This window comes from Phodopus roborovskii, unplaced genomic scaffold (assembly GCF_943737965.1).
Source record: "Phodopus roborovskii unplaced genomic scaffold, PHOROB, whole genome shotgun sequence".
NCBI lineage: Eukaryota > Metazoa > Chordata > Mammalia > Rodentia > Cricetidae > Phodopus > Phodopus roborovskii.
The window spans coordinates 18,056,552-18,081,738 of record NW_026126540.1 but is presented as its reverse complement, the minus strand read 5'-3'; the positions used below and the strand labels follow the sequence as shown (position 1 = coordinate 18,081,738).

General features: G+C 41.9%; 1 protein-coding gene across 7 annotated transcripts in view; it reads left to right on the top strand.

The window, feature by feature from the left end:
- Trim2 (tripartite motif containing 2) overlaps positions 1–25,187 on the top strand; it is a 142,078-nt gene that overhangs the window by 97,467 nt on the left and 19,424 nt on the right. For all 7 annotated transcript variants that reach the window (XM_051199233.1, XM_051199226.1, XM_051199227.1 and 4 more), the window contains exons 4-6: positions 9,954–10,105; positions 11,464–11,644; positions 12,515–13,238. In XM_051199233.1, coding sequence (XP_051055190.1) covers positions 9,954–10,105; positions 11,464–11,644; positions 12,515–13,238 — 1,057 coding nt within the window. The remainder of the gene's footprint in view (positions 1–9,953; positions 10,106–11,463; positions 11,645–12,514; positions 13,239–25,187) is intronic.

Sequence of the window (25,187 nt, the reverse complement as noted above, 5' to 3'; positions counted from 1 at the left end):
CGGGAAGCTGAGAGAGAAGATGATGAGTTTGAGACCAGCCTTGGCAATGCATAGAGACTCTCTATAAAAATATATACATATTCTTACCAGTTAGAAGTGTAGCTCAATGGTAGAATGCATGCCTAGTGCCTTAGTTATTTTCCTATTGCTGTGATAAAATACCATGATCCAGGCAACTTACAAAAGAAAGCATTTAATTTGGGGCTTGGGTTTCAGAGGATTAGAGTTCATCATGGCTCTCATGTCAGGGAGCATGGCAGCAAGCAGACAGGCAGGATGCTGGAGCAATAGCAGAGAGCTCGTATCTTGAGACGACCACAACTATGAGGCAGATAGAAACAGTGGGAATCATATGAGTCTTTTTTTTTTTTAAGTTTTTTTTTAATTTATTTATTTTATATAACCAAGTCCATTTAAATGAAAACAAACATTTATAGACAATATTTGGGATTTTTTTTTAAGTTTTCTGAGAGAGGGTTTCACTGTGTAGCCCTGGCTGTCCTGGACCAGGCGAGGCTGACCTTGAACTGACAGAGATCTGCCTGCCTCAGCCTCCTGAGGCATATGTCACCACCACCTGGCTCACAAAGCCTGCTCCTAGTGTCATACCTTCTCCAAGACCAAACCTCCTAATCCTTCACAAGCAGTTCCACCAGCTAGGGACCAAGCATTCACTTATATAAGCCTATGGAGACCATTCTCCTCCAAATCATCACACCTAACGTGTGAACGTCTCTGGATTCAATTCCTGGCACTGTTCCCAGAATTGGATAATGATCATAATGATGATGATAATGATGATGATGGTGATGGTGGTGATGGTGGTGATGATGATTATTTGGTGTTAGGAATCAAACCCAGGGCCTCTGAATGTTCATGCCCTGTTACTGAACTATACCTCCAGCCCTAATATTACATTAATTCTGATCAGTGACTTTATTCACTTTTCCCCCTTATACTGGCCACTTAAACATTTGAAGCTACCTGTGACATAAGCCTCCCACCCCCACCCCCACTCCCATCCCCACCCCCACCCCCACCCCCACCCCCGTGAAGTGATTATAAACCACCAGGAAAGGAAAGTCAGCCATTGACTGCACTGCACATTACACTGCACTCTGCCTGCTTGGCTTCAGCCAGCCTGGCCTCCTTAAATGGGTTTCTGTCCCGTTCCTTCTCCCTGCAATGCTCCATGCCTTCTCTCCTGTGGCTTGTTTGTTCTTACCCCTTGCTCTCCATTTCCTTCCCAGAACAGCTTTCTCTAGTGATGCTCTCTGAGGCAAGCCATCACTATGTCCCCCTTACTGGTCTAGAACTGTCTGTGTAGACCAGGCTGGCCTTGAACTCATGGCGATATTCCTGCCCCATCTCCTGAGTACTGGGAATAAAAGTATGCCATCATGTCCAGCCACCTCTTAATAATAGCATTTTTACTTCCATCATGTCACTTCCTATCCACCCTATGGCATTCATAATGCCATGTGTGCGCTGTTTGATCATTGCTCTTCTAGCTCTCCCTCTAAAAGGAGTTCAAGGGGGCAGAGACCTTAACACTGAGAATCACATCATCAGCAGATTGTTGCACAGATTTGCCAGACGCCCACACTCGGCTTCTCAACGCAGCCTGCAAGGCAGGTGGAAGTGACCATTATTCATAGATGGATATTCTCAGGCTTGGAGGTTAAGCACCAGTTTGACTGACACATCACTGAAGTTAGACCTAGAATCAATAGCATCCTGAGCTTTATGATAGCTTCAAACACAAGAAGACACGGTACCTTGCACATCAGTAACTGTTAATTGAAAGTACACCAACCTAGTAATAACACCAAAGTATAACATATACGATATAATCCAAGGGATACTATAGTCTAGATTTTACCAAAACAAGCTGAAAACAAGCAGGTTGGTTGATATTTTTCTGGCCCCTTATTGGCTTAGAGTGAACACTGAAGCTCTCTGCCTGGACTACATCCTAAGTGCCATGTTAAGAAAACATTTCTTGTTGGGTACAAGCTTAGTTCAGCCATGGGGCTCCCTGTAGACCCTGTTTAATAGAGAAAGAAGTCTTAGAAACATGAGGAGTCCCACTGTAAGCACCAGCCTAGATTCGAACCTGTGGTTGTGCAGAATGTGAAATAAATGGCACTTGGGGAGATAACATGGTAATCAGTGTAGAGGTGTGGTGGTGTTCAGGAGGGGTAGGCAGCTGGGGCAGCTAGAACATGAAGTCTGAAGGTGGAGCTAGATTACAGGTGGGCAGCAGACTTGTAGGAAGAACCAGAAAAGTAGCTCAGGAGAGATTGTGACACACTGCGATATCATCGAGAAAGTACTTGACCTAAATTCCAAAAGCAACATGGAACATTAAAGCTTCAAAATAAGAGGTGAAGAGTTTACTGTCTGAATGGTGAATAGAGTAGTGAGACTGAGACTGGGCACCAGACTTGCCTTTACTGAGATATCAACTGATGTTGAGAAGTGGCCAGACCAGAGAGTATCACTGAACCCAGAGCAGAAGACATGTTTCAGGGGAAAACACAGAAATAGGGGCTGGAGAGATGGCTCAGCAGTTAAGAGCACTGGCTGTCCTTCCAGTGGACTCAGGTTCAATTCCCAGCATCCACAGATGAAAGCTCACAGATGTCTGTAATTCCAGTTCCAGGGTACCTGACACATTCATGCAGGCAAAATGCCAATGCACATAAAAAACAAACAAACAAAACCAAAACAAAAAACAAACAAAGACAACAGCAAAAAACCCACAGAAATAAATATTTTACTATCTTATGTTTGGAGTAAATAACTCCATATAATTTTATAGGTAAATAAGTATTTTATTTGAAAATAATTCAACTTAGGTAGTTGGAAGCCAGGTATGCAAGATAGGCTGAGGGAGGAAAATTAGTGTGAGTTCAAGCTGGCCTGACCTATATACAGTGACCCTATTTCAAAAACAAACAAGCACAAAAACTCAAAAAGCTAAGAAAAAAACAACAAAATAAATTATAAAATGTTAAAAAAAATATAGTGTATGTGATTCTTAGCATTCTCCTAAATAGTGAAAGATGAAGAGCTGCACACCTCATTTGTGGTGAATTTATATTCCTGGTACCAAAACCTAGGGAAGACAGAAAAATGAACTCTATTAATAACTTAACTTATAATACTAGCCACAAAAATTCTTAATTAAAATGACTCAGAGGCTTCTTTATATGAAATAACACTGACAAGGAAAATATGATTATCTCAAAAGAAATTGAGTAAAGAACTTAGAAAATCCATAGGGAAGGTATAAATGGCAAAAAAAAAAAAAAAAATCACATTACACATGTAAGGCTTCAAACACACACACACACACACACACACACACACACACACACACACAAAACTCTATTTTTTTTTTTTTTTTTTTTTTTTTTTTTTTAGATAGTAAGTGACCAGAGGCTGGCAAGATGGCTCATCAGGTGAAGGCGCTTGCTGCACAGGCCTACAACCTGAGTTCAAACTCGGTACCCAAATAAGGTGGAAGGAGAGAGCAGCTCCACAGGTTCGCTCTCTGACCTCAGGTCTTGTGGAGAAAAAAAGTAAATTGCTCTTCAGAAAAGTGAAGTCAGTGGGGCCAAAATATAACAGGCATTCTAGATAGTCTCTCATCTTTTAGTTCAGTAATCCTACTGATAGAATTATTTCTAAGGAAATCACTGGATAAGGTGATGATTTATAATAAGAATGTTGTAGTCTATATTAAATATTGAGTTTCTATATTATAACAAAAATTAGAGATAATATTAATTTATAGTATTTAGGCACCTGTTGAGGTTATTATCAGCCCATATAACCGATTTCTGGGTGGCTACTAAAACTGATTGATTGATTGATTGATTGATTGATTGATTGACTGATTGATTTGATTGATTGATACTAAGAATTTCCAGCCAGGACTGAGCACAGGCTTTACCACAGCCTAACTTATAGTCCCAAATTGATGTTTTTGAAACAAATGACATACGTATTAGTATATGTGAATATATTCATGTTGAGGGTTCTGGCTTTTCTCTGTGAGACCACAGAGTATAAAGTGTATATAGGATATCCATATATATGTGTGTGTGTGCATCATATATAGTGTATACAGTACATTCGGTATATTATATACACTGCATACAGTGTATACAGGATATACATATGTGTGTGTGCATATATCATATATAGTGTATACAGTGCATACAGTATATTATATACAGTGTATACAGTGTAAGAGTATACAGTGTATACAGGATATACATATATGTGTGTGTGTACATATATAGTGTATACAGTACATTCGGTATATTATATACACTATATACAGTGTATACAGGATATACATATATGTGTGTGTGTACATATATAGTGTATACAGTACATTCGGTATATTATATACACTATATACAGTGTATACAGGATACCCATATATATGTGTGTGTGTGCATCATATATAGTGTATACAGTACATTCGGTATATTATATACACTGCATACAGTGTATACAGGATATACATATGTGTGTGTGCATATATCATATATAGTGTATACAGTGCATACAGTATATTATATACAGTGTATACAGTGTAAGAGTATACAGTGTATACAGGATATACATATATGTGTGTGTGTACATATATAGTGTATACAGTACATTCGGTATATTATATACACTGCATACAGTGTATACAGGATATACATATGTGTGTGTGCATATATCATATATAGTGTATACAGTGCATACAGTATATTATATACAGTGTATACAGTGTAAGAGTATACAGTGTATACAGGATATACATATATGTGTGTGTACATATATAGTGTATACAGTACATTCGGTATATTATATACACTGTATACCGTGTAACAGTATACAGTGTATACAGGATATACATATATATGTACGTGTGTGTATCATATATAGTTACACAGTATATGCGGTATATCATATACAGTGTATACAGTGTAACAGTATACAGTGTATACGGGATATATGTATATATGTGTGTGTATCATATATAGTGTATACATGCGGTATATGATATACAGCATATACAGTGTAGAAAGAAGAATGACATTTGTTCAGAAGGGACAGAGTTGCAGAGAGAATGGAAACGTCTAAGAGACTGCTATGCTCCACTTTGCTCTCAGCCCAGTGTCTTCAGAAGCCAAGAGATGGTGATGGGCCAGGGAGAGATTAAAGTCAGCATTTAGAGGAAGGACACTGGATGCAATCGTTGGGAACTTGAACCTGTCCTCAGTTTGAGACCACTAAACACTGGCACACCTCTGTACAGTTTGCACTGAACTCATCTTAACTAACAGGGGATGTGAGAAGGTAGATTGAAAACAGAGGAGACTGAGATATAAGAAGGCTGTGGGAGTTGGTCTGCTGGAGCAACCCACTGAGAGCCTCTGATCCAGCAGGAATGAGGTTGGAGAACTGCATGAAAGGAATTGATGGGCACCAGACTGGTGTTGCCAGGTGACCGCAGGCCTAAATCCAGAGACAAGGATATAATGGTGCCCTCGACTGAGGTGGTTCACTCTAAAATTACTATGCACCAGGAATGGTAGTGTTGCGTATACTTCTAGCATTTGGGAGGTTCAGGTAGGAAGATCACAAGTTCACAAGCTCGAAGCCAACATGAGCTATGAAGCAAGACCCCTCCCCTCATCTCAAAATAATGGGGTAATGGGTAGAGCATGCGGCACACTCATATCATAGGCCCTGACTTCAAACCGAAGCATGAAAAAAGTGAAACTTCAGAACTTAGGGTATAGCTTGTGGCAGAGCATTTGCAAGGCCCTGGGTTCCCTCCCCAGAACCTCAGAAATAAGTAAATAAAGAGGGAAACAACTTAATTCCTATAAACTGGTACTATCTTTCTCAGAAAAACTAAGGAAATCAGGAAAGAACGCATAGGTCTATGGCACATGTCTTTAATCACAGCACTGGGGAGGATCCCTGTGAATGTGAGTTTGAAGCCAGTTTGGTCTGTGCAGTGAGACCTTGTCTTACAGAATAATAGGAAGGAATTCCTAAAGATGCTTTTCTGAGCCCACTTCAGCACCAGACAACATTGGATGCCAGATACCCTGGTAATTCTAGCACCTCCAGAACCATTAAAGATTCTTCAGGTTAAAGTCCCCCCCTCCCTGCCTTTCTACCAAATGCATCTCATCCCATCCCATCAAAAACCAAACCTATCTAAAGGCTCTGAGCCTCTCTGAGGTGAATGAAGCCATTTAAAGTATGTTCTGGTACTTCCCACACGCAGAATCACTATGGTTCTTCAGGATCATAGAATTTATAAACCAGCTAGTGGCCCAGAGGCCTTGGGGAAGGGGAATGGCATCTTCAATCATCTGGTCAGAGACTGTAGGAGCTGATGGCTGTGCTTCCTTGAGACAGGAATGCTCATTGCATATGCAAGCCAAACCCAGATAAACTGCTGCAGTTAACTGCCGTGGGTGGGTGAATCTTTAAAAACCGGTCGAGCATATGAAGGTTAATAAAATCCGGTGATTAACAGCAAAGCGGGGTGCTGCCATGCTGATTAGCACCAGTGGATGAAAGCTGCCTGTGCTCTGCTCATTAAGCTGCCAAGTGCTAAAGAAAACAGAATGATGGCCAGTGATCTAAGAGGCCCTTTGCTCTCAGAGCCAACATTTGAGCTCATGCCTTGTGATCCTAAGTAGACAAATGGCCAGGGAACCCACCCTGTCAGTGTTCAGCGAGGCTCCATCCAACAGCTAACAAGGATGTTGACAGGAAGGGGATGTTCAGGGCGAGAATGCCCTGCCAAACAAGGGCATCCTCCCCTCCCCCATCGACTGTCAGGATCCCCACAAAGGCCTCCAGATTGGCCACAGACCTGGAGCATCCGTTTCCCCCTAGGAATGCATATGGTCCTGCCAGCTCCTCTGCTGATGGGCACAGACCGTGACCACCTGTCAAGAGCTATAAGCTCACCCTGGCCTCTGGCTGCCCTCCCACCCCTGGGGACAGTGGCATCATCTCTCTGGAGATGGATGAGCTCAGCTGAGGGGCACATAGTCACCCCACAATTAGTGCCAAGCTCAATAAGCCTCAGCTGTGAAAGTCTAGAAAGAGCATTTGAGCTTTCATCACGTCAAAATGATTCCAAGTTCTTTCTCCCAGGACACACTTGGGATACTGAACCACAGACAGTGGACACTTGGTGCTGCCCACTCAAAGGTGCACTAGGGGCTGTTTCCTTTTCTTTTCGAGATAAAAATCACATAACATCAAATTCAATATTTCAAATACTTAAAAGTATAAAGTTAATGGGGTTTCTGTTCATAAAATTATGTAAATATCACTATTATCTGGCTCCAGAATGTTTTCATCATCCCCTGAAAGCAACTCCACACCTGGTGGAGTTTCAGCCTGGTGATCTCACATGCCCAAGTGGTGATTTTCATATGTGACTCTCCCTACAATCTTTGAATAAGTCCTACCATCCCCGAGGTACGGCTGGGTTAATTTTGTTAGTTTATTATGACTCTCCCTGCAATCTTAGTGTAAATCCTACCAACCTTCTCATGTGTGGCTGGCTTAGTTTTGCTAGTTCATTACACAGGATTTTTCACCCAAATTTTCAAGAGACATCAGCCTGTCATTGTTTTGCAATGCTTTTGGCCCAGTAAATTAGGAAATGCGACACACTACAAACACTACACACACACACACACACACACACACACACACACACACACACTTATTTATTTATTTTGGAGGCAGGGTCTCACTATGTTACCTTGCCCTAGAACTGTACTACTTACAGTATAGACCAGGCAAGCCTTGCACTCATAATGATCTACCTGCTTCTGCCTCCCGTGTGTTGGGATTAAAGGTGTGTACCACCATAATCTGTTCATCTTAAACTTTTTAGAAATATTTGGGAATGATTATTTTTCTAATAATTTATTATTTTTTATTTTATATACATTGGTGGTTTTGCTTGCATGTATGTCTGTGTAAGGGTGTCGGATCCCCTGGGACTGGAGCTGCAGAGAGTTGTGAGCTGCCATGTGGGTGCTGGGAATTGAACCAGGTCGTCTGGAAGATCAGTCAGTGCTCTTAACCATGGAACCATCCATTAAGTCCCATAAAATAATTCATCTAAAATGCTTGGTAGGTTCTACCAGTGAAGCATTGGGTCCTAGGCCTTTCCTTGCTGGCAGTTTTCTGACTATAACTTTGTTCAGACTTGAATTTCTTCTCTGCATCTGTTTTGGTAGTTTTAGTGTTTCTAGGAATCTGTCCATGCCATCCAGGCTACTCAACCTGCTGGCATACAACTATCCATAGTATCATTATAACTCAATATAATTCTTTATGTTTCCAAGACATCAACAACAAAATCTATCTACTTTCCCTCCTGACTTTAGTAATTTGACCAATCTAAATGAAGTTTTTTCTTCAATTTATATAATTTCCTTTTTGTCACACTTTTCTCTGTGACAGTGGCGTTTGTCTCAGTCTGTTATGTCTGATGCACAGTTAGCTACCCAGATCTTTTTTGGTCGTAGTTTACAGAAAATTTCTTTTCCTACTCCTTTATATTAAACATTCAACTTGTTCTTCTTTACATTTATTTATTTTTTGGTGTGGGGTTGGATCCAGCACCTTGTGCATTTTGGGTAAGTGCTCTATCATTGGGCTATGTCCCCAAACATTTTCATAGTTCATTTTCCTTTTTGAAGATTATTTTTAACATTTAAATGTGTGTGTGTCTGTGTCTGTATGTGCATATGTGCAGTGCCTTGTGAGGCCAGAGACATCAAATCCTTTTGAGCTAGAGTTACAGGGAGTTGTGCATAGTCGTGAGACTTTGGTTGTTTGAGGTATAGGCTCCTTTTTTAGCCAAGACTGGCCTTGAACTTGCAACCCTCCCACTTTTACCTCCCATGTTTTAAGACTACAGGTTTGTGACATTGTGCTAGGCCTAGAAAGTCCTGAGATAGGAAGTGCATCATTAATGTTACTGATCATTACTTGTCTATTTTGTGGACCTTTCTTGTCTTTATGTGATGGTGTGGTTATGAGGTGTCTTGGTTCAGTTCTCTTTGAGTTGGCAACTTAAAGTTTTTGTGGCTTTTTTTGGCTCTGTTAATTTGTCTCCATCAAAATTTGAGAAGTTTCCAACTCTTATTTCTTCAAATATTATTTCTTTAAAGTAATATATATATATATGTACATATATATATATAGTGTGTTTGTGTGTGTGTGTGTGTGTGCGTGTGTGTGTGTGTGCGCGCGCACGCGCGGGCACACCCACGCATGTACATGTGTCAGAGCTTGAAAGTGGACATTAGAGGACAACATTGTAGAGTAGGTTCTCTACTTTTGCCATGCAAGTCCTAGGAATGAAACTCAGGTCATGAAGCTTGGCTGTAAGTGCTGCCACTAAGCCATCTTGCTGGCCCTCAAATACTATATTTTTTTCCTTTTTCTTTTCTTCTGAGACTTCTAGGTTGTGTTACCTCTCTTTGTTCTTTTTTATTTCTTCCCCTTGAGCTGAAATAATCTAATTTCACCTTTACTGATTCTTCTTCTCCTGCCTGCTGCTCATGTAGTCTGGGAAACTCTTCCAGTGGATTTTGTATTTTAATTGCTACACTTTCCAGTGTTGGGATATTTCTGTTTGGTTCCTTCTTAAAATTTCTGGCTCAAAAGCTCTTTTGAAGTTCTCAGTACTTTATAAAGAGCCTAGAGAAGTTCTAAGACCAAAGTGTTTGAGAGCCAAGCAGTGGCTTTGGAGTTGGATGCAGCTCTGTTTGGGCCGGTCAAAGCTTGGGTACTGTAATGCCAAAGGCTTGGCTTTAGTGCCTGCGAATGTACTGGGAGAATGTGTGTATGCTTCCTGCAGGGTAAGCTCTCTGTGTTACCCACAGGTAATGGAATTTTACTGCCAGTCCTGTGAGACAGCCATGTGTCGGGAGTGCACCGAGGGCGAGCACGCGGAGCACCCCACCGTGCCACTGAAGGATGTGGTAGAACAGCACAAGGCCTCCCTCCAGGTCCAGCTGGATGCAGTCAACAAAAGGTGCCATGCGCTTCCACACTCCCCATCCCATGTGAGGCCTGGCCTCCATGTCTAGTGTCTGAGATGGTAGGGTTGTGTTAGCTTGTATAATATATCTGTACCTCCTACGCTCTTCTTGATCATGAGAGCTCTGAATTTCCTGCCTGAAGCCAGAACTGAGGTTTTCCTTAGAGCTGTTGCCCTTCTTCCAGCAGTGGTGGTGGCTGGGAGGGCTCTGCTCCACTGAACCCCATACAATGGTGCTGAGCAGTGGTCACTCATTTTTTCCTAGTTTGTTTGCTTTCAGGTTTTTTCTTTGGCATGGGCATAAATGAAAGTAGTGCCTGTGTCCTGTGTGAGAGAGACAGACAGAAAAGAAGACACTAACAACCAGTTGAGAAAACAGACAAAGTAGTCAGTGGTCCCAGTGAGAAAAATATGGTCTTTCAGTGTTACTTAAAGGAGGCTGGGAACTTACAAGAAGTTCTCCAGATACTGAGTTCAGCAAGTTTATGTGACTGGGAAGGAGATGATAAAGCTAGACATTTAGAATATAGTGGTTCTCTACCACAGGCAGTTCTGACCATACCTCCCAGAACTCTTGATAATACCTAAAGGCATTTTGGTGTCTTAGCAGTGGTGGGGTGGTAATATGCTGTTGTAAGTTATTTTTCCCTGAATAAACATATATCGGCCTATCTGTTTTCCCCGATCCTTATTTATTCCATGATAACATTGGGTAGAGGAGAGAACACTGTTAAACATCCTATATGCACAAGGCAGTTTTCTACTATAAGGAATAACACACCATCAATAATTAACATAGATGGTTGAAGGTAGATTGAAAGGGATGAGACCCGGAAAGTCTCATTCATTCTATTGCTTTTTAAAGATGATGAGATGTAAATGGAAGCTTGTATGCATTCTGCCTGGTCCCAGAGCTGCTTATAAAATAATCACACTGAGGCTTGACATTAATTATAATTGTTTGGCCAATGGCTCAGGCATATTACTGACTAGCTCTCATAATTAAATTAACCCATTTCTATTATTCTATAATTTACCATGTGGCTATGGCTTATTACCTCTCATCTGGCCTCCCCAATGGCTACATAACGGTTCCGACTCCGCCTTCTTTCTCTTGATATCTCTCCACTTCCTGCCCGGCACCATCCTGCCTGGCCATTGGTCAAAACAGCTTTATTCATCAACCAATAAAAGCAACACATATTTACAGCATACAGAAAGACATCCCACATCAGTGAGAAGTGGCATAGAAAGGGCATTTTGCTTTTAGAGAAACGGAAAAGTGTAGGTAGACTTTGCAATATTTCTGGGTGGATGTTAATGATCATTAATGACTCTCTCCTGCCTCTCAGACTTCCAGAAATAGATTCTGCTCTTCAGTTCATCTCAGAAATCATTCATCAGTTAACTAACCAAAAGGCCAGCATCGTAGATGACATCCACTCCACCTTTGATGAGCTGCAGAAGACTTTAAATGTTCGCAAGAGTGTGCTGCTCATGGAGCTCGAGGTCAACTATGGCCTCAAACACAAAGTAAGACTCTGCTGTCCTACAGGTTTCCCGTAAGAGGTGTGACACCAGGGCCACTCCATTCATAGCGCTTACTGTGTTCTAACAGCAGCGGCGGAGGCAGCAGGAACCTACATAGGTCCTTAAATGTCACCATTGTACACTGAACTCCTGTTTTCATTTAATAGAACACCCCCTGACACACCCATACACACTTCCATTTTCCTCTGGGCAAAACTAGGATTCTGTGACCTTCTGTAGCAATGTATAGTTTGACATAGGAGAGGTTGCAAATCATGTTTTCAGGCTTTAGATTTGCCTGGAATGTTTTCCTCCCTTAATTATAATGTGGGAGAGCCTCTTAACTGCTCTCACCCACACTAACCTGTTCCTCAACTTCAAAGTGAATCCTGACTGCAGCCTTTGTTTGGCTCTGCAAGTCTGTTCACCAAGCCAGGGAGAGCTTCTGGTATTCAGTTGTGGAGACTTCTCAAATGGTTTGGGTTTTGTTCCGAGGTGGTCGACCAAGCAGCTCCGAACGTTAGGGAAAGCCACGGAGTAATAACTATTTCCCATCAAGCAGACAAATTTGTTCACCTCACGGTTGGCTTTCAGCTTTGCCCCATGTAAACAGATGACCCAAGAAACGCATGTGTGGGTGATGAGGTAGGGTGAGGCAGAAGGGAAATCTCCAGAAGGCGCTGGTAATGCAACTTAGCATTTTGCATGGGTTCCCTGGGTTAAATGGAATGCAGCTGGTTTGGAGTCACCTGAGTGGGCGGGTATAGAAGCTGATTCTTTTGGGCGGAGGGCTCTGCCCCAGGTCCTGGCAAGTGTCCCGGAGGCTGCACAGGGACCTGTAGGAAATGCTCACTGCTTCTGTGTACCTGGCAGGTGCTGCAGTCGCAGCTGGATACCCTGCTCCAAGGCCAGGAAAGCATTAAGAGCTGCAGCAACTTCACCGCGCAAGCTCTCAACCATGGCACGGAGACCGAGGTGCTGCTGGTGAAGAAGCAAATGAGCGAGAAGCTGAACGAACTGGCAGACCAAGACTTCCCGCTGCACCCGCGCGAGAACGACCAGCTGGATTTCATCGTGGAAACTGAGGGACTGAAGAAGTCCATCCACAACCTGGGGACCATCCTCACCACTAACGCTGTCGCCTCAGAGACGGTGGCCACGGGCGAGGGGCTTCGGCAGACTATCATCGGCCAGCCCATGTCTGTCACCATAACCACCAAGGACAAAGACGGAGAGCTGTGCAAGACAGGCAACGCTTACCTCACCGCCGAGCTCAGCACCCCCGACGGCAGCGTGGCAGACGGAGAGATCCTAGACAACAAGAACGGCACCTACGAGTTCCTGTACACCGTGCAGAAGGAGGGGGACTTCACCTTGTCCCTCAGGCTCTACGACCAGCACATCCGAGGCAGCCCGTTCAAACTCAAGGTCATCCGCTCTGCTGATGTGTCCCCCACCACGGAGGGCGTGAAGCGACGAGTCAAGTCCCCTGGGAGTGGTCACGTCAAGCAAAAGGCTGTGAAGAGACCAGCCAGCATGTACAGCACCGGCAAGAGAAAAGAGAACCCCATCGAGGACGACCTGATCTTCCGAGTGGGTAAGGAGGTGCTGTGCCTGGACTGGGTGGCTAGGGGGGCACCTGGCAGGCATTCCTGCCAATGGGAATCCTACATTTCAGAGCAGGTGGGGAGCTTCCTTTTGTTTTATTAGGCTAACTTATGTAGGCTCTTTGCAAATGTTTCTTTTTCCTTCTCCTCCCCTTACCCCTCCTCTTCTCCTCTCCTCCTCTTCAGCCTTCTCTTCCTTTTTAAGAGATAAGTACTGACAATGAGAAACTGAAATAGAGAATCTCCAACAGTAACCTGGAAAATGTAAAGGCAGTTCAGTACCATTCTCTCCTTGGTGGGAGTGTCTTTGGAGGACTCCTGCCTAACCCAAAGGCAGAAGGAGCCTTGCCTCAGGCAAATACTTGTATTTCTGTGAAATCTGTGGGCTTGGGCAATGGCAGTCCCACAAACGGACTTCTAATACCTCTGTCTCCACTTCTGCAAGGAGTGGGAGACGGATGAGGGGCAGCTGTGTGTGGCATGCTGTATGGCCAGCCATGCAGAGCTGGAAGATAGCCCCTAAAACCACAGGGTGGAGAAGGAAATGCATTGGGGATGAAGTCAGAAGGTGTATCACAAGTTCAGAGATGGGAATGCAGAGTTGTCCCTTCCTCTGATTTATTGCCTGTTGCTTTTGACTTATGTTTGCTTTAACTGCTTGTTTTATCAAGAGAAAGCAACCTAAACATAAAGAAGGGGGGGGGGAGGCTCATAGTTCTTAAGGAAAATAAAGGCTTGCATTTTGTTTCAAAAAGTACCTGCAGCCTGCCTCATCCCCCTGCGGTGCCTTTACCTGCAGCCTGCCCTCCTCATCCCCCTGTGCTGTCTTTACCTGCAGCCTGCCCTCCTCATCTGCCTGTGCTGTCTATATCCTCCTACTCAGAGTGCTGCACCATTTGTTAGTTGACACCCCTAGGAGGGAAACAGATTTTCTGCCACAGAGCTTCCCGGGATGGGAATCTGCTGATATGCACTGTGCACCGTGGGAGGGAAGGGTTAAAAGTGCTGGCCAACTTTTCTCATCATCTGTTTTCCATTTCCTGGAACATTTGTGGGCCAAATTGCAGAGTCCGTACTGTGAACCCTGGTAAGCACTGTGGCATGACATGTAACTTGTCTGTTCAGTGCATGCCTTTCTTGGCCAGCTGTGGGTATAGGGGACAAGCTGGGACACACACAGGACTGGATCCTGCCACTCCAGTTCCTCCACTTACACCTTGGGCATATCTTCCTGCTTTCCCCAACTTCAGCTTCCATGCCCATAAAATGCAAAATTGTCCTCTAGATTCTTCCATGTTGGCTCAATAATAGGGAGGGAGGGAGGGAGGGAGGGAGGGAGAGAGAGAGAGAGAGAGAGAGAGAGAGAGAGAGAGAGAGAGACCTAGGAGTGTTCTCTTTGACATACTGGTTTGTTTGTTTTTGGGAAACCCTTGTGGTAGTAGTCCCAGTTTCATTTTAATTGTATGAGGAAACTTCATACTGCCTCCATGAAGGCTACAAGTGCACATTCTCCTCAGCAGTGGAAAGGCTTCCTTTTATCCACATCTTCCTCAACATTTATCTCATCTTTTTGATGGTAGCAATTGGTTTTAATTTGCATCTTCTTGGTGGTTAGTGGCTGACCACTTTTATATACTTGTTGGCTACCTGTATGCCTTTTAAGGAATTTATATTTAGATATTTAGAACCTTTGTTCATATTTAAATCATATTGTAGTTTTAAAAGTATTATTATTGTTGTTGTAATGTGTGTGTGTGTGTGTGTGTGTGTGTGTGTGATGTGGGGAGGGGGCACAAGTGCCTCAGCATGCAAAGGACATAGGAGAACAATCCATGGTTGGTTCTCTCCTTCCTCTATATGATTTTCATCCATGCAACTCAGACCACTAGGTCTAAGTGATAAATCTTTACCTGCTGAGACATCTCACTGCCTCCTGTTTGTCTTCTCACCATTGAGTTGTTTGGAGCCAGATGTATTGGTGTACCACTATAATTCCAACTTTTCAGAGTCTGAGACAGAAAGATTGAGCATTCAAGACCATCCTCGGTTACATAACGTCATTCTCTTAATTTCTTTTTATATGGGTCTAACAAATTGGTAACAAAGCAAAAACATTAAACTAAAAAGCTTCTGTTCAAAAAAAAAAAAAAAAAAAAAAAAAAAACAATCACCACAGTAAAGAGATAAAAAAAAAAATGAAATTATTTGAGTTCCTTATATATTTTGGATATCAATACTTTAGTAGATGTATGGCTGGCATGGATTTTCTGCCATTCTATTTAGCTTTGTTGCTGGTGTTGTTAGGCTCAAACCAGTGTTGTGAGCATATCTCCCCCCCCCCCCCGCTTCCTCCAGTGGGTTTTGCAGTTTCAGGTCCTAGGCTTGCAGTCTCTAACCCAGTTTCAGTTGCTCTTTGTATTTGGTATGAGGTCAGCATCTGATAATCTGTGTGTCAATCTCTGGATTGAAGGGACCTTCCTGTCCCCATTGTCTGTTCATTGTCACAGATGAATGAGCCACAGATGTGTGGCTTTATTTCTGAGCACTCTAGTCTTTTTTTTGGTCTGTTGCGTTTTTGTTTGTTTCTGAGACAGGGTCTCACTGTGTATACTATGAAGCTCAGGCTTGCCTTAAACTCTAGATTCTCCTGCCTTGGACTGCCAAGTCCTGGGATTACAGGTATGTGCCATGATGCCCTCTGGGCCTTGTCTTCCAGCAATATATATATATATATATATATATATATATATATATATATATATATATACACACACACACACACACACACACATATATATATACATATATATATATATATATATATGTATATATATATGTCTTTTTTGTCCTAGCATTACTCTGGTTTTGTCTGGATAGCTTTGAAGCAGATGTTGAAACCAGATAATGTAATGCCTCTGGCTTTTTGGAGGTTTCTATGGTTACATATTAATTTTATCATTGCTTTTTCTACTTCTGTGAAAATGTTATTGGAATTTTGGTAAGGATTATATGTGAAGATTACTTGGGGTGGTACGGACATTTTATCAATATGTATTTTAGTCCATGATCACAGAATATCTTTCCACTTATTAATGGGTTCTGGAGTTTATTCATAAATGTTTCTTGGTGTCTAATGTTCAGACCTTTCACATTATTGGTTAAAAATATTCTTTAAGTTTGTTGTTGTTGTTGTTTTAATTTTTTAACTAATCCAGACTCTAGTAAAAGTCAGCACTCATGATGCAATAATGAAGCTTAAAAAAAAAAAACAAACAAACTAGGATTCCTGGCTCCTGGCAGGCATTATGCTAAGTAATGGGTATATTATAGAGATGACAGAAATATGATCTCCTTCTTGGAGGAGCTTACAATTTTGTGTGACAGATACATGATCAACTCGCCCAACCACTGAGAGCTAATGATGGAAAGCTATAATAATAAGGAGTGGAAGCCCGAACTCAATAGGACTTATTCAAGTCAACAGGTAGAAATAACATACCAGGCAGAGGGGCCAATGCAAAGAGCAAAGGGTAGGTGAAGAAGAGAGAGTATGATGGATGGATTCATACTCATACTGAGAGAGTAGAGATCAGAAGAATAAACAGTGAATATGATTGGACAGATCTGTGTGGGAGCCATTGCTCCTCAGATACCCTCTGTGTCCTCACACTTGATCCCACCAAAGCCTGAATTCTACTACTGTCTCTTTAAATCCACAGTGATTGTTATCATTATTTATGCCTTGATCTACTACCCGACAAGATTGCAAATTCCTCGAGGTGAAGGATGATGCCATTATATCATTTGTCATCTCCAGGAATACTCAGAAGTTCATTGGAGTAGCATCAAGACATGACCTACATGATTTAAATACCCCCTCCTTGGGCCAGTGAGATGGCTCAGTTAGTAAAAGCACTTTTTCCATGAGCCTGATGGACCTAGTTAGATCCCTGGAACATTACTTTAATCATGAGCTTTAAGGAAATGTTGGTGAAACAAGTTAAAGGAACTCAGTGGACGTGGTGGCTCATGCATTGAGTCCCAGCACTCTGAAGGAAGAGGCAGGCAGATCTCTGTGAGTTCAAGGCCAGCCTAGACTATATAGTGAGACTCTGTTTTGACCCCCATCCCCTAAATAAATAAACATGCACACACAAAACAAAACCCAAAATAAACAACAAGTTAAAGGAACTCTAGATGGTAATTAGAATCAGGAGAAGGTAGCAGGCATTTTTTTGAGTCATCTTATTGTGCTGTGTGTCATTGATAGTAGTGTTTCAGTTCTGATAACTCTACAGTAGTGTGTGTGTGTGTGTGTGTTAGGTATGCCGAGACTTCTAGTGCTAGCTTTTTCAGTAGCCCCATGATATTAACTTAATATCACCAAGGGTCACTTATACTTTGGAAATGGACAAATGCCAAAGATCAGAGCTCTTTTCCCCAATCCCTCAGCTCTACTCCTCAAAAGCCATAATATCAGAACAAAATATAATTCTTCTTACCACAGAATGAACACATACTTAAAGAAGTGAAAGCTATGCTTTTTAAAAATCCCTTACCTTCTGTGGTTTTCCAAAGTTGAGTGGTATGGTATCTCCCATGCCTGACAACTTAATTGAATGCCCAAATGAATATAATGCAAGTAAATTATAGTGTCTCTCAAATATTTTATTGGAAAATAGTTCTGAGTGAGTTGAGAGGAGTAGCTCAAAGCTCCTGTTGATGACAGTTCCTGGAAAAGCAGAAATCACTATCTGGGTTTGCTGACTAGGAGTTATGGCTGGTGTAGTCATCCATAAAGAGTATCATTGGACAAAGCGGAAGTGGGAGATGTGGGAGGCAGGGAAAGAATCACACCTGAATTGTTTCATTGAGTTGCTAGGAAGTTGAATGAAACACTCCATTGCTGTCTAGAGCTTGTCATTTTAAATGGATGTGCTTAGCTGGAGAAGAAGTCTATCTCAGAGCATTCTCCAGGCTCTGGGATTGGTTCACCTGTATATAGAATAGAAAATGTGTATAGAATAGAATACTATTCAGGTAGCATGCACTCAAGGCTTTCACAGGAATGTACTACATTATTTCATGCCCTGCTCCTAGCCTCACCCCTGTAAGCCACCACTTTCTTCCTCAAAGTCTGTGATGAGGGGGATTGTGTTAATGGGCTCATTATTTAATACCCACCCAATGCCTTGAGACTCTCATCCTCAGGAACTCTCCCTTTATTTCCAATAGAAACAGGCATGGTTTATAGTTACTGTATGTGTTCAGTACCAGGCACTGTGCTGTGTGTTTGTTAATCAGCTTTTTGTTTGTTCCTACAATAAATGTCTTGAGATGTTAAGTAAAAATAGAAGAGGTTTGTTTTGGCTCTCAGTTTTGAAGGTTCCAGTAAATGACTGGTTGGTTCCATTGCTTTGGGGCCTTTGATGAGGCAGTGCCTCATGTTTTGGAGTGCATGATGAAGTGACAGGCTTACCTCATGGTGACTGGGAAGCAAAGTCAGGAAGACTAGGAGCTGAAGACCTCAAATCTTCCTCTAGGTACGCTACCAGTGATATAATTTCCTTCCACTGAGCCCCATATCTTAAAGGTTCAACCACCTCCCACTGGTGCTGTAGGCTGAGGGCCAAGCCTTCAATACATGAGCCTATGGGTGACATTCCACCTCCCATCTTGAAGTACTGTGTGTAAGGAGTTAGGTTTTTCCTCCCGCTGCCTGGTCTTGTCCCGCCGCCACGCCAGCCCCAAGTAACACACTGAGACTCTGTATTAGATATTATGCTGTTGGCCAGTTACTTGTTTCTTATCAGCTAGCTCTGTCTTAAGTGTTAACCCATTTCTATGTATTTCCACATGGTCTTACTGAGAGTGCAGGAACGGCAGTTCTGTTCTCTCCAGACTCTCCATCTTGATTCCTCCTTACTACTTCCTCTTAACTCCTTGTCTCCTAGTCCCTCCTATCATCCTTTCCCATTGGCCAACAGTGCTTTATTCATTAACCAGTATGAGAAACATATACAGAATGATATCTCCCATCAACTGTGTCATAAAGTGCAGCAGGGAACAGGATAGATCTTATTCCTTCACTGGGGAGCTCATGGTATAGAGATATGGTCAAGCAGGTGGAAGGATTTTAAGAGAAAATATTGCTGCTCCAAGGACCACCCTTCAGCAGCTCAGGAACTGGGGTGGGGGGGGGTGATGTGGGCATGGACTGGCAAAAAAGGGACACATACACCCCTTTTCAGGATCTTTCTATCATCTCTCTCTCATCTCTTTCTTCTTTCCTTCCTTCCTTCTTTCCTTCCCTCCTTCCTTCCTTCCTTTCTTTTTCTCTTTCTGATTTTTTGAGACAGGGTTTCTCTGTAGCTTTGGAGCCTGTTATGGAACTAGCTCCTGCAGACCAGGCTGGTCTTGAACTCACAGAGATCTGCCTGCCTCTGTCTCCTGATTGTTGGGATTAAAGGTATGTGTGCCGCCACCACCCAACTCTTTATTTCTTTTATTACCTCTACCCATATGTACCCCTTCTGTGTGTTATTAATTTTTCCCTTATAGTTTATATACCCCAACAAAATCTTTTAAGCAGTCTAAAAATTACAGTCGGTTACAATCTATTTTTCAAGTGAATAATTACAGTGAATATAAGTTAGAAACATGTTTCCTATTTCCCTTCATGATTAAACATTTTACGTATTACATGTGGAAAACAAATTATTCCCAAGAACCCCTATACATTCATGTCCAAGCAACTTGTTATAGATTAACAGAGTGTAAGCAAGCAAGGTATTTTTTTCAGCCAATTCTTTTACTGGCAGGCTGCATTTTGTAGTTACAAGGAAAGAATCAACTACTGTATTGTTTATCTTAAAAGGTAATCTTACTAAAAAAAATCTTTAAAAAAATTACAATTCTAAACTTTTATATGTGAAAATCAGTCAGCTCTACTGTCAATCTTCAGGGTGCATACGCATTCATCAACAGTTTTTTAGATCAGGAAGCTGAGGGCAGAAGTGAGTATGAGGAATTAATCACTACCTTTAGTCACCAACCCATCCTAGCAATAAAGACACATCAGCTAATAATAACCATGTTGTCTTTGTTCTTGTTTCTTGACCTCAACAAGTCCCTCACGCAACTATGTGCCTTTCTACACTTTAAATTGTTCCCCAAGATTTTCTGCCTCAAAGCCATTAACAAAAACATCTTAGCCTAACCTTAAGTCATTATTTAAAGCTTAGTTTCAGCTATATTGCATACCAAAACTTGTGAACACATCTCCCAACATTAAGGTTAAAAGAATTTAGCCGGGCAGTAGTGGTGCATGTCTTTAATCCCAGCTCTTGGGAAGCAGCAGCAGGCAGATCTCAGTAAGCTCAAGATTAGCCTGGTCTGCAAAGCAAGTTCTAGGACAGCCAGGACCATCCCACAGAGAAACCCAGTCTCAAAAAAAAAAAAAAAAAAAAAAAAAAAAAAAGAACTTGAGCTAACTTAGCTTTTGGGACTCAATTGTTTTTCTTGGTCATTAGCCTAAACGGTCTGTACTACTCCTCAAGAGAAACTCATAAGTCTTAGTTTCGTGACACTGTCTTGTTCTTATTTTCTATCCTCTGCAACACTTGTTTTATTAGGGGTGAAGGCAACACCATATCCTTTTATTTATATTAATTTTCCCACTAAACTAACTTCTATCACAATCCCTTATTATATTTATTAAAAACCCTCAATCATCAACAGTCTATTTATTTATTTATATTTATTTATTTATTTATTTATTTTTCAAGATAGGGTTTCTTTGTGAAACAGTCCTGGCTGTTCTAGAACTCACTCTGTAGACCAGGCTTGATTTCCCAGAGATCTGCCTGCCTCTGCCACCTAAGTGATGGGATTAAAGGTGTGTGCCCCCAGTGCCCAGTCCTCACAATTCTACGTAAACTAACACTATTTTAGTATAAAATATTGCTTCAGTTAAATGGTACAACGTAAGAGGAAATCATCTTCATAATAATCCACAGGTAAACATGTCCAGTATAACAGGTTATTTCCACGAGATAACCACACTACATTACAAGCAGTGGGGATCCCCCCACTCCCATTCACACCATGCCAGATACCAGGGAAAAAAACGGCAGTGGAAAAGTTGTAAAGGCACAGCAGGAGCAAGAGACATTCTGGAGTCCAAGCCCTCTGCATTCTGCCTAGCCAAGATTCACCCATCAATGCTTTGCTTCTTGAAACTCAGTTGCCACCTGCATTGACACTGGCAAAATAAATCCAAGTGAGCTCAAAACAAAGCAAAACACAACAAAAACTGGACTGTTAAAGCCTAAAAAGAAACAACCGGGGGCCAGAGAGATGGCTGCTGTTGACAAGGACTGAAGTTCAGTTCCCAGTACCCATATAGGATGACTCAGAACAGCCAGTAACTTTAGCTCCAGGGGCCTCTTTTGGCCTCTGTGCCCACACATACACACACACACACACACACACACACACTAACAAACACACTCATGCAATATAGATTATTATTATTATTTTTAGTCAGGGCTTCATTACATAATGGCTATCCTTTAACTCACTATGTAGACCAGACACATCTGGAACTCACAAATGCAGCAGATCTGCCTAGACACTCTACCTCCTGGGTACTGGGATTAAGCATGCACTGCCACATCTGGCAAAAAAAAAAAAAAAAGAGTGTGTGTGTTGGGAAAATGTAATTTTGTTCTTTCTTCTGTCTCTGATTACCTTTGTGATGTGTCTAGCTCCAACCTCCTTTATCTGAACAATGGAAATGATGATATTTGTCCTGATGACTCATGAGAGAGAGTTTATAAGAATGAGTTGTGCATATTGCTTACTATTTTATTTTCTCATGATACAACATGAGTTATAATGTGCTGTCAGTCATTAATAACTCACTTGTGCATTCACTTATTTAGCAAGCACTCAGCAAGCACCTGCCTACTTGGATGTTCTGGTAAGACACTGCACTTGCCTCAGTAACATCTTGGTAGATTCTTCCATTTAAAGCACCTTGCATACTAATTTGGGGTGGATGGTAAGAGGAAATACATATTATTGGTCCCTCGGATTCAGTTTAGGGGTTCGTCTCCTGAGCATTTGGAAGTGATCAAGGGACACATGGCTCAGAAGCTGTTGGCTTAAAAATTCTGCTGTGATTCATAGGCTAGTTTAGCATGCAGAAAAATAATAGTTTAATTATCTTAATAGCTTATTCTTAAATTATTTATAAACTCCTTAACATTCTGCTGATTATTTAGTAGCCAGCACAAGTAATTGTGAAGTGAATTTTTTATTTACATTAAATTAGACAGGAAAAGATTTGGTAAGCACTATCTATATATGAGGTAACATTTTGTTTGTGATCTAACAAGTAAAGCTTGCCTGGAGATCAGAGTGCAGAGCTAGCCACACTAAATTATCTCTAGAGGCAGGGAGTGGTGGCACACACCTTTAATCCCAGAAGCCACACTAGTCAGCCGTAGAGGCCAGGCAGTGGTGTACACAACTTTAATCCCAGCACTTGGGAGACAGAAGCAGACAGATGTTTGTTAGTTCAAGGCCACCCTGAGCTAAATGAAAATGATCCTGTCTAAAAGAGGCTAGCAATGGTGGCTCACACCTTTAATCCCATACCTGGAAGTCACGTGCCTTTAATCCCAGCACTGAGGAGGTGGAGACAGGAAGGGATATATATGGCTAGGTGGAAAGAGGAATATAAGGCAGTCTGAAGATTCCTAGAGAGGGATGAAGTGTCTGAGGACAGGATTGCTCCTTTGGTCTGAACATTGGGAGAGGTAAGAACTCTCTAGTGGCTGGCCACTCTGCTTCCCTCATCCAAGTTTTTATTATTGAGACCAAAAAGAAATATATATATATATATATATATATATATATAATATATATATTCATATAGATATATTCATATCTATGTTATGGAAGAACTCATTTTCATTGTTTCATGTATGTGTATACATGCACATATGTGTACATATGTACACCTGTGTGGCCAAGGATTGAACCCATGGTCTTGAACACACTAGGAAAGTGCACCACCAGACCTCTTCACTCAAGTAGAATACTGTAGAGAGAAAAGAGAGGCTTGTCTGTAGACCAAATAGAATTTCCTAAGGAGCCAGAAATGTAGAGCTTGATACCAAATAATTTCTAACTTCAGTAATTTCTATTTATTTCATTTTCATGATAAGCTACTTTGCAAGCACTTGCACATTCCATCCTCACGATACCACAGCATTGCTCAGCATCTACTTCAATTGCCAATGAGAAGTAATCAGCATCAATTGTTCTTCCTCTGATGCCATCTTCTAAGCCTCAGGAAAACATTCACCCTGCCATGCCTTTAGACACCGTTCAAGAAAAAGAGCCAATGGTTAAATATCTGACAAGACAAAAGGTTCTCATAAAAATGAGGGCAGGCCAGGTGGTGGTGGCACAAGCCTTTAATCTCAGCACTCAGGAGGCTGAGGTAGGCCAATCTCTGTGAGTTCAAGGCCAGCCTGGTGTGCAAAGAGAGTTCCAGTACAGGCTCCAAAGCTACACCAAGAAACCCTGTTTCAAAAAACAATAAAAACAAAGAATGAGGTCAGAATATAGCTCAGGCATGTGCAAGGCTGGGGTTGGGGTGGTCCTTAGCACCTGAAAAGAAGGAAGGAAGGAGGTGGATGGAGATGCATGTTTTACCATTAATAAATTTAAATGATAGCTTCTTTTTGTTGTTGGTGGTGGCGGCGTCTGTGTTAGTGTAGGCATGCATGTGAATATCAGAGGACAACTTTTGGGAGGCAGCTCTCTCTCTCTCTCTCTGAGTAGTAATGGGATTGACCTGCCGAGTGGCCTTGCTGAGTCTGCCTAACCTCTTTTCAGCAGTGTGCTTTATTCCAGCGCTCCAGTGACCCACAATTGGTGGCTTCTGAGACTCTCTTGTTCATTGCAGAAAGACAGAATCTTCCTGCCCCAGGGTTCTGACTGGATTAACAAGGAGTTTAGCTGAATGTCTTCCTGCCCCCAAATGTGGTTATTTCCTCTTTCTACTGACGCTCAGAAATGTGGCCTTATTTTTGTACAGCACAAAAATGTGTAGGGCACCTATATTTTCCTTATTCCGGCATCACCTGTGTGTTCTAGTGAGTGGAATCTTTTTTTAACAGGACAGTGTTGGCTTTCACTGACACTGTTTTGTCTTCTGGAAATACAATGCCCTTTGTCCTTAGCAGACCAGACTATCAAGTAAATGAAGGAGATTCACAAGTGGTGTTTGTCCCTGCCTCAACCTGAAGGACAGCAATCATGTTCATCTATTCTGCTCGGGTGTCTCTTAGTCACACTCCCCTTATATTTCCTATCATCCACACATGCACGGCTCTGCAACACTGGAGTTTCTTTAAGGTCATTTCTTTTGTTTCTGTTCTGTTTCCAGTTACAGGCTCTTGCTGTTTAAAACATTGCATTTATTATTATTGCTGTTATTATCTGTTTTGTTTTTCCAGACAGGGTTTCTCTGTGTAACTTTGGCTGTCCTGGTATTCACTCTGTAGACCAGGCTGGCCTCGAACTCACAGAGATCTACCTGCTTCTGCCTTCCGAGTGCTGGAGTTAAAGTATGCTACCGCATGTGTGGAGGTCAGAGGATGTGTGTGTCTGTTCACTCTTCCCCCTTTATATGACTCCAGGGGTTGAAGCCTGGTTGCCAGGCTTCTAGGACTGACCTGAGACATCTCACCAATGGACCCCAAGACTCTTGCTTTCAAATTGGTACTGATGCCTCCCTCTGATAACATCATGCTTTTGTTTATGAATTATTAATTGTATTTACTTATTTTGGGACAGGGGCTATCTGTCTCAAGTCATTCTCCTTCAGCACTTGAGTGTGCTGGGATTATAGGTATATTTTT